This window comes from Papaver somniferum, unplaced genomic scaffold (assembly GCF_003573695.1).
Source record: "Papaver somniferum cultivar HN1 unplaced genomic scaffold, ASM357369v1 unplaced-scaffold_21, whole genome shotgun sequence".
Lineage (NCBI taxonomy): Eukaryota > Viridiplantae > Streptophyta > Magnoliopsida > Ranunculales > Papaveraceae > Papaver > Papaver somniferum.
The window spans coordinates 1056749-1066593 of record NW_020631041.1 but is presented as its reverse complement, the minus strand read 5'-3'; the positions used below and the strand labels follow the sequence as shown (position 1 = coordinate 1066593).

At 36.9% G+C, this 9845-nt stretch overlaps 1 protein-coding gene and 1 non-coding gene across 2 annotated transcripts; one reads left to right on the top strand and one right to left on the bottom strand.

Moving 5' to 3' along the window:
* The first annotated feature begins 1760 nt into the window (after window positions 1–1760).
* Window positions 1761–8304, top strand: LOC113340175. Its single transcript, XM_026585386.1, has 16 exons — window positions 1761–2593; window positions 3814–3935; window positions 4030–4118; window positions 4196–4231; window positions 4488–4581; window positions 4698–4740; window positions 4830–4924; window positions 5084–5148; window positions 5263–5759; window positions 5839–5926; window positions 6017–6136; window positions 6372–6940; window positions 7079–7217; window positions 7306–7374; window positions 7461–7589; window positions 7809–8304. The coding sequence occupies exons 1-16, from the start codon at window positions 2358–2360 to the stop codon at window positions 7920–7922; spliced, it is 2505 nt and encodes an 834-aa protein (XP_026441171.1). The 5' UTR covers window positions 1761–2357; the 3' UTR covers window positions 7923–8304.
* Window positions 8305–9222: 918 nt separating this feature from the next.
* Window positions 9223–9374, bottom strand: LOC113340401. Its single transcript, XR_003355473.1, has one exon. It is a non-coding gene; the product is annotated as a small nucleolar RNA snoR145 (small nucleolar RNA).
* Between the last annotated feature and the right edge of the window lie 471 nt (window positions 9375–9845).

Sequence of the window (9845 nt, the reverse complement as noted above, 5' to 3'; positions counted from 1 at the left end):
ACAAGTAATAGTAGTATTAAAGTCGAGTGGTTCAATATTCATGAAACAACACAAGTCTTGTCTTTCCTTGTGTACCCTTTAGCTATTAGGATGTTTGTAGATTCAGAGAACCCATGAGAATCTTGTTTTCTTACCAGGAGTCTTGTGTACTTAATTTCTTTCGACTTTTGATTGTTAAATCCGAATATACAGACTTCTATAAACAATCTTGAAACGCCAATCGATTTCCAACACGTCTATGTTCTGTAAGTATCTTCTTATCAAATCTCTCTCAACCATTGCTGCAAAGTGCCAAGCCACCTACAGTCGACAAAATCAAACGCGAAAGATGTTTTCTCAACGAAGACGGTAAAAGTTGCTGCTACGTTAGGCCAAGTATAGATGCAAAAAAGTCAAGTTAGTCTTAGAGTACACCTGTAGAAATAAAATGTCAATTTCTCAAATACAGCTGCTTTTGATATTCAAATACTCTTTAACTATATTGCACCATAGTTGTACCACAGTTTATAACCGTCAGAATCGGTGAAATTTTTTTGTTTTATATGAAACGGTATCAGTACTTAGTAGATCTGGTATTGCCTTATAAATCATGTAGTTGTAATTAATAGCATGGGAAATTTGGGGTGAGTTCATACGTAGTAAAAGTTTTATGTTATGGTAAAAATCACATTTCTTACTGCCATCAGTTTATCTTTTTCATTTCAAAATATGCTTGTAAATAGTGTACCCACACGACGATGTGAACTGTGAAGTACAAATGGCTGGGGAAGCCCCTTACAATTGACACGTGCTTTAAAAAGACAGTTCCATTTACTCAAAGGTAGTGGGCGGTTGTGATGGGTTCATGTGATGTGGACCCTACTTCGTAGTACATCCTAGATCTTTTCTTTCCACAAACTTTTTAAGAAACCAGTGGTATCTCTACGTGTACTGGCAGCCCAGTGTTGCAGTCCTTTGTTACACGTGTTGTCCAATAAAACGGTAACCGTGTAAAAAAAAAAATGATTCTCTCTAGTCTGGATAAGATTTATTTATGGTGTGGTGGTTGGCGCTGTGGCAGTACTACTGGCACCTCGTAGCCGCTACCTTGTCTCAGTTTAGCTTTTGGCCGACCATACTCGGCTAACTAATTCGGATCGGGCTCATATTAGAAATTATTAGATGTACAAAACTGTTGCGCACCTTAAAGAAACAAGTAAAAAATAATGCCTGATTGGCTGGTTCAAATAATCTCAGATCGCTAAATAAAAAGAAAAACTATCTGAATCTGACTCAGACATCAAAGAAATGAAATTTCAAATGATTTGACATGTAACAGATCACGAGTCAGACACAAATAAAAGATATGTCAATGGCTGAAGCTCACTCCGAGCTTCCCAATACGTGATTAAGGATTGATTCGGAGTGCTTGATGTTCATAGGCTTGTGATATGCTGCTGTCTTCTGCCGTTATTGTTTCGGCAACGCGCGGATGGAAATATCACTAACTGACTCCCAAAAACAAAAGGCACTTCATTTTTTTGATCATCTTATATATATATATATATTCTTATGACCATTCGGGCACAGTTTGGCGTCTGACGATGACAACATAACATTCTTCGATTTAAATTCAATACGAAGATCGTGTAACACACTAGATTCCAGTGCCTCTCTGGTCTAGCAGGTGAAGAATCTGTTGCTATCCTCTTCTGACCCTCAATTAGGCGACCATTATTTTGCTTCTTCTTCTTCAATAGCAGTCATATCCGGTAAAACAATACAAAATGAAACTCAAATGACCAAAATGTCCTCGACTCTCATTACAAATGAAATGGATTCATCTTCGTCTTCTTCAATAGTAGTACTAGTTCACACTCTCACACAACCAAAACCCCTTTTGAGGGTGACATGAAAAAGCGGGAAGAAACCTATAACCACCGACTCTTCTCCGGTCACTTCATTTTTTCCTTCCATATTTCCAGTCACCTGAAAGGAGCCACTCAATTTTTCGATTATAAAAAAAAAAAAAAAGCGTTTTTACGGCGTTGGTTTTTTTTTGGGGGGGTGAGGGTAAAATAAAAAGTGCTGATCCGTTAGTTTCGTTTTAGTGTTATAAATAGATCGATCCTTCCCAATTTTTAGTCTCTCTGTTTCTGATTTTTCAAAACCAACCAAAGAAAAACAAGAGAAATACGTAAGACCAACCAAACCAATTTCTGTAATCAGTCCTCCTCTCTTTTACTCTCTGTTTTTCTTTTTCAATCAGATCAGTTTAATTTGACAAAAAATCTGAAAACAAAAATGAAACTTTTCTAGTCTCTGATTCTGGAATCAGAAGATAGTTAGAGAAAAGAAGAAGAAGAAGAAGAAGAAAGATGGAGAACAAAAATATGTTAATGTCAGCATTAGGGGTAGGATTAGGAGTAGGTGTAGGACTTGGATTAGCATCATCAGGACAGAGTGTTATGAATAAATGGACTGGAATTGGTTCATCTAATTCATCTTCTTCCAATACTATATCATTTGAACAGATCCAACAAGATCTTCGTAGACAAATTGTTGATGGCAAACAAAGTAATGTCACCTTCGATGAATTCCCTTATTATCTCAGGTATTCTCTTTTCCCCTTATTGTTCATGGCAAGTGGCAACTCTCTTGTTCAATTTTCTGATAATTCTTTTGTTCAAAATTTTAACTTACAGTTAAGATTCAGATTCAAGATTCTTATGTTTAATTTGGATTCCCATGGGGTCTTTTATTTTGTATATGACAAAATTACCCTTGCAGATATGTGAAATCATACTCATCTTCATGCCCATATATTCATGACTTGCTTCCTACTTTCTGTAATGGAGATTTACTTTCATGAGTATCGAAATTAGTTGTGGTTTGTAAGCAAGTAGAAGATGCTGAAAATTTGATTGGAAAATTTAGGGACGAGGGTATTTTCGGTATTTCAATTAATTTTCCGGATTTTGGTAGATTCTTTTTATGGGCATGGTTGATGCATTTATGGCTTGTGAGGATAATACAGTGATATCCATAATGGGATTTTCTTGTTTTTCTGTGCAACTGTCTCAGTGTGTCCATTTTAATTATCGTAGCATTAAAATATGCTGGAGATTCTTTTAAGCGATTTCTGTAATGCTTGGAATTGTTAATTTGAGGATCTCTGTGGGCTTTCATGTGCAGATTTATCCAAAGTGTATCTTGCTAATAAGTTAAGTTTCATAGGCAGATGTTGTCTACAAGTAAAGATATTCTAATACCTTTGTCATATGAAAAACAACTGTGTTTGTCTCAGAACTGGTTGAAAGTGTGCTAAGAGAAATCTTGCTAAGCTGGATTTTAATTAGTATGTCTTCCCATTCAACGGAAACATGGAAGTGATAGTCTATTTTTATTTTGGTTCCGTAGAAAGCATAATGAATCATACACTGTTAGGGGCATCTGAGGACTGTGGTCGGACAGATATCTTGCCGGGCATTGATTTACATGACTAGGAAAATATAAGGAGTAAAAATATGGGCTAAGGCATACCTTAAGTGTTGTGCTCACGCTGCCCAAATGACTCATATCCTGACAAGAGAAATATCAGGTTAAAAAACGACCATGCTGAAGGTTTTTGTTGCTCATGTCTGTATATTTGGATAATGTTAGTGGAAATCTATAAGTTCACAAGTTCAAAAGTGTTGAACTTAGCCTATCTAACATCCTGTAGACATGACATTTTGTTGAACATGAACACTCTTTATACTTTCTTTTCCTGTTAGATTTAATATTATAATAAGCTGCTTATGGTTTGTAATTTTTACCCTGATGGCTTTGTAGTGAGCAGACACGGGTCCTGTTGACGAGTGCTGCTTATGTTCATCTGAAACAGGCTGAGTTCTCTAAATACACTCGTAATCTGTCACCTGGAAGTCGGGCAATTTTGCTTTCAGGACCTGCTGGTAGGTTTTCTGAGTGTCTTTATTCTCTTCTTCCCTTTGATTTGTGTTATGGGTTGTCTTAAATGAAGCTGATTAAATCTTTGTCCCTGTGAAGAGCTTTACCAACAAATGCTTGCCAAGGCTCTGGCACATTATTTTGAAGCCAAGTTGTTGTTGTTAGATGTTACTGACTTTTCAATAAAGGTAAGAACATTGATCAAATGTTGAATATATGTTTCCAATCTTTATACTAGGACTTAAACTCGGGCTTTCTTCTACAGGTGCAAAGTAAATATGGAACTTCAACTAGAGAACCTGTAAGCTCCTAAAACTCCTGATGAGTATTGTGTTCAAGCATATTTGAAGTTTATTGCCAGAACCCGGGAAATTGAAAATGCTGATCACATCAGCCCCTTGTTTAAACTCCACTAACATAGCAAAATCTTTTTTCCAAAACAGTTGCTTTTCAGATTATAGCACTACTGGTTGAATGCCTTGTTGCACCAACTCAAACATTCTGTGGATTTTGGTTGTTATTTATTACTTATTCGTTGGATCCTTTGTCTTGTACAGTCTTTCAAGAGGTCTATCTCTGAGACAACTTTGGAGCGAATGTCTAGTTTATTTGGATCTTTCTCTATCATGCCTCCGAGGGAGGAAATCAGAGGTATGAAAAACAAGGATACTTCAATGAGACTGTAATTGTGCTTTTTTATGAGTTTTCTTGTTGCCTTCCTGGTTGGTTTACTTTTCTGGTGGTCTAAATTATGAGCTTTCTTACAGGAACATTGCGAAGGCAAAGCAGTGGAGTAGATATCGCATCAAAGTATGCAGTTTTTTCAAATTGAGACACAGTTCCAAATCAGGTTTTAGTGTTGCGCGCAACTTTAATTTGAACCTTGTTTATCTTTTCAGGGGAATGGATGGTAATCCTCCAAGGCTTCGCAGAAATGCATCTTCAACAGCGGATATGGCAAATCTCGCTTCACAGTCCACTTCTCAGAATCCAGGTATTTCTCACAACCTTTTAATATTAGTTTTTTCCAGTCAGAATTGACACCTTCTTTCGTAACCATTTTCTAGTACCTTAAATGTAATTGCTTTTACAAGATTATACTTGCTAGAATACCTCTTTCTCATTGCACATGACGTTTGCTTCTTATTTTCAGCTCCTCTTAGACGCACAAGCAGCTGGTCTTTTGATGAGAAACTTCTTATACAATCTCTTTACAAGGTATTCCGAAGTGTTTTTGTAGTTGTTCGTTGCTGGAGTAGAGAAACTTTCTATTTTATCGGGTTCTCCGTTAATGTCTTTAGTGTGCATGCACACATTTTGATTTATATGCAGGTTTTAGTGTCAGAGTCTAAGACTAGCCCTATTGTTCTCTACCTCAGAGATGTCGAGAAACTAGTCTTGAGATCACAAAGGGTTCAAATCATGTTTCAGAAAATGCTACAGAAACTTTCAGGACCTGTTCTGATTCTTGGTTCTAGAATTTTAGATCCAGATAATGACTACAGAGAAGTAGATGAGAGGCTTACTAATCTTTTCCCTTACAACATTGAGATTAAGCCACCAGAAGATGAGACTCACCTCGTTAGCTGGAAAACTCAATTGGAAGAAGACATGAAAATGATGAAAGTTCGTGATAACAGAAACCACATTACTGAAGTGCTTGCAGCAAATGATCTGGACTGTGATGATTTGGGTGCGATCTGCTTTTCTGACACGGTGGTTCTCAGTAATTACATTGAAGAGATTGTTGTATCAGCGATTTCCTATCATCTGATGAATAACAAGGATCCTGAATACAGAAATGGGAAGCTTGTTATTTCTTCCAAGAGGTTGGTCTAGTACATTAAACTGTGTCAGTTGCATTTACCATTTTGTTTTATCTAAGTCTTTTGCTATGTTCCCTTGCAGTCTATCCCATGGATTGAGTATATTCCAAGAAGGCAAGTTTGATGGCAAAGATACACTGAAGCTGGAAGCAAATGCTGATGCTAGCAAGGTTAGTTTCACCTCACATCTTTGCGTTTTTAATCAATCTTAGAGCTCAGGAGAAATATCATTAATGATCTTTGTTTTCTCATTGCTTCAGGTAGGGGATGGGAAACCTATTCCAACCTCGGAGTCATCTGCACCTGATACAAAAAGTGATGATAAATCAGTTCCAGTTGTGAAGAAAGATGGTGAAGCTGCATCGCCAGCAAAAGCTCCCGTAAGTTCAATTTCCTAAACTCCAAAACCCAGAAATCTATATAGAACATATTTACTTGTTGCCAGTACATTGACTATCTCAATAGTTCTATCTTAATGCTACTGATTTTCTTATCAGATATTGAATTGCAAAGTTGTAACATATTATTATTGCTGCCGTGTTCCGATCTTTTCTAAAGTTGATTGAAATGCTTCCTTGTTTTAACAATGTCATCTGTTAATGTTCTTCCATTCAGGAAGTTGTTCCAGACAATGAGTTTGAAAAGCGTATCAGGCCTGAAGTAATCCCTGCAAATGAGATTGGAGTCACATTTGCTGATATTGGTGCACTAGGTGAGATAAAAGAGTCACTACAGGAACTGGTAATGCTTCCTCTACGAAGACCAGACTTGTTTAAAGGAGGACTCTTAAAGCCTTGTAGAGGAATATTGTTGTTTGGTCCTCCGGGTACTGGTAAAACAATGCTTGCCAAGGCAATAGCTAATGAAGCAGGAGCAAGCTTCATCAATGTCTCTATGTCGACCATTACGTCCAAATGGTTTGGAGAGGATGAGAAGAATGTTAGAGCTTTGTTTACACTTGCAGCTAAGGTCTCTCCAACAATTATCTTTGTGGATGAGGTTGATAGTATGCTAGGGCAGCGTACTAGAGTTGGTGAGCATGAGGCAATGCGGAAGATCAAGAACGAGTTCATGACACATTGGGATGGGCTGATGACTAAGCCTGGTGAACGAATCCTTGTTCTGGCTGCAACAAACAGGCCCTTTGACCTTGATGAAGCCATTATTCGACGGTTTGAGCGCAGGTATGTAAGCTTGTATATTTCAAATCCACTTTGCTCATATTTGGGATGAATGCCAAAAAATAATTGATTCCTCTAATTTGGGAGACAAATGATTGCCTGCATTCTCATTGATTCTCAACTCTTGTTGACATGAAACAGAATTATGGTTGGTTTGCCATCAGTAGAGAACAGAGAAATGATATTGAAAACTCTTCTATCAAAAGAGAAGGTTGAAGAAGGACTAGATTTTAAGGAGCTCGCAACAATGACAGAAGGGTACACAGGAAGTGATCTTAAGGTTTGTATTTTGCTTAGATGCGTGCATAACTTGATGCCATCATCTGTGACTGTGACTGTGACTAACATGGGCAACAACTTTTGGACAGAACCTGTGTATGACTGCAGCTTATCGGCCTGTTAGAGAACTGATACAACAAGAAATGAAAAAGGATCTGGTAATTATTCTCCCTAAGATATATTGATTAGTCATTGACATAACTTGAAATTTCTGTTTTCACTAAAATCCATTTCGACAACACAGGAGAAAAAGAAGAAGGCCGAGGAAGGACAAAGCGTGGAAGATACTTCAGATCAAACTGAAGGGAATGAGGAAAGGACAATTAACCTAAGGCCATTGAACATGGAAGACATGAAGCAGGCAAAGAATCAGGTAAGTTGAATTGAGAGTGTTTTGTTTGAAAGTTGCTAACTAAAGCTTATTTTGCAAAATTTTCATCCCGAAACACGAGTGGCATATATCTTCCAGTTGTAGCTCAATTCCTCGAGACCCTTAACTTGAAACAAGTGAAACTCTTTCTGTTTGTCTGTTCCTTTGGAGTATAGACTACAGAATTCAAAAAAATTCATTTGCTGAGTAACTGTACTGCAGGTGGCACCAAGTTTCGCATCAGAGGGATCTATAATGGGTGAGCTATCACAGTGGAACGAGTCATATGGTGAAGGAGGATCTAGGAAGAAGCAGCAATTGTCATACTTCCTGTAAGAGCAGTACAGAAGAGGAGTGTCCAAAGCATCTTATAGTCATAATTTAATATCCACACCAGCACCAATTTTCTCCCACTGTGATGATGAATACCTTGGCCATGTCAGGAGGAGGACCTTTGTTTATTAAGGTCTGTGCAATGGAAGAGTAGAATTTCATGATGAAAATCCGTTGTGCCAGGATACTATGTTTTCTTCCATAACTTGTAATGTTAAATGTGTGATATATGTATCATGTTACTTTTGTAGTTTAGAGTGTAAGCTTCTTTTACTACTTAGTTAATCCAACACTTTATAATAAACAGAGAGAGAGGTTGTATTCTGTATTGTATCATTAATGTATGTGTGTACTATCAGCCTATAAGGTATAACTTTCCCAAAGACGGTTGAATGTTCTTCTTTTCCTTTTTAGCTTGTGCATTCCAAGTGGGTCATCTTAGAGCAACTCGTGCAGTATAGATGGAATGAAATCCTTGCCACTGCATTAAAGAATTGGACATCTACCTCGAGAGTTTTTCAAGTTCCATAGAGGATTGGACATCTGCCTCAGTTATATGGATTGACATAGAATGGGATATGTTGCAATGGAGGTGCTGTTCTTTGCGCATTATCTTAATCAGTGTAAAGACTGTTAACCAAAACAGTGTCCAAAGCCGCATAATCCTCTTTTAACAGGTTTAACCCTAGTGTATCAACTACAACACCGGATTGTGGCTGTCTCTTCTACTCCTCTAGACTAGATAGGACCTTAAATCAGAATAATGATTGAAGATGGTATACATTGTTATGAGCAACCCTCTTCTTATTGTAGGAAAATTTAAAGCCAAGATACTGTAAAAAGAGGTAGGACACAGGGTAAATTGGTATGAAACGGAAGTACAAAACAAATTAGGCATTTTAACTCGACCAGGGAGGTTTAAAACTTTAAATCGGTAAGAAAACTTAAGAGCTAACTCGGCCAGTCCGATTGAGTCCGCAACATAGAATACCAAGTATTCCAGAGCTTTGCTCATGATTTAAATGGTACTAACTTTATTTTAACCTTCAAAACAATCTGGATTTAAGTTTATTATTCTTCCAGATGATTTGAAGTTTGAAAATAAGTTAATTAATGTTCAAAATATCTACTAAATTCCTCATGTAATGTTCATCCAAAAATCACTTACAAGTTTGGCTGTTGCTGTAGTAAATTCATAACAATCAAAATATGAACAAGTTTCATACCAAAAAATTTCTTTTAGAACTTGGAAAGGGAAGAAACCCAGTGGTTAATTTGATCTAATAAAATCAAAAAAAGAAGAAAAAATATAGCCAATTATAAAAGACTCGTTAAAAATCGGAAGAAAGATTAACGAGTCCTACGAATCGGCAATAAAATTTACGAAGGTATTATATTGTGTTAGAGAGGTCTCTGATAGAGTTTGTTTTACCCTCCCTGCTGGGACCTTCGCCATTAAAACAAAATCAAATAAAAAAAACAAAAAAAATGTATGAAAATGAGATCAAAATAATTGAAATCGAATCGATATAAACGAAATTCGATTTCATCGATCTACAAATGTCAAAGATGATTTTCGAAGGCAAACTTGGCCGAAAGCGCATTGGATTTTATCGCTTCCTCCATAGGTCCCTCGGATTTATAAACAGAAGAACAAAACATTAGATCTACGAGATTGATTTGATTCGATGATGCTCAGGGAATACGAACCAGATAAATAATCTCATCTTGTACGAATACAATCGATTGAAAATTATTTCCTGTTTTTCTCATCAACGCATCATCATTACAATCTAAAGATTAAGTTGATAAACCCTAAATTTTTACTACAGAAGAAAACGGCAGAAAGAAAGAAATTCTAAAACCCTAATTTTGTTTGCCTTGAGTTGCTATCGCTAGAGCTTGGTTTATATAGCACATGGAGAT

Excerpts from the sequence above, each read along its gene's own strand:
- LOC113340175 (XM_026585386.1), top strand. The coding sequence starts at position 2,358 with ATGGAGAACAAAAATATGTTAATGTCAGCATTAGGGGTAGGATTAGGA. Across the intron at positions 4,119-4,195 it reads TTACTGACTTTTCAATAAAG|GTGCAAAGTAAATATGGAAC; the intron begins GTAAGAACATTG and ends TTTCTTCTACAG. Across the intron at positions 7,218-7,305 it reads ACACAGGAAGTGATCTTAAG|AACCTGTGTATGACTGCAGC; the intron begins GTTTGTATTTTG and ends ACTTTTGGACAG.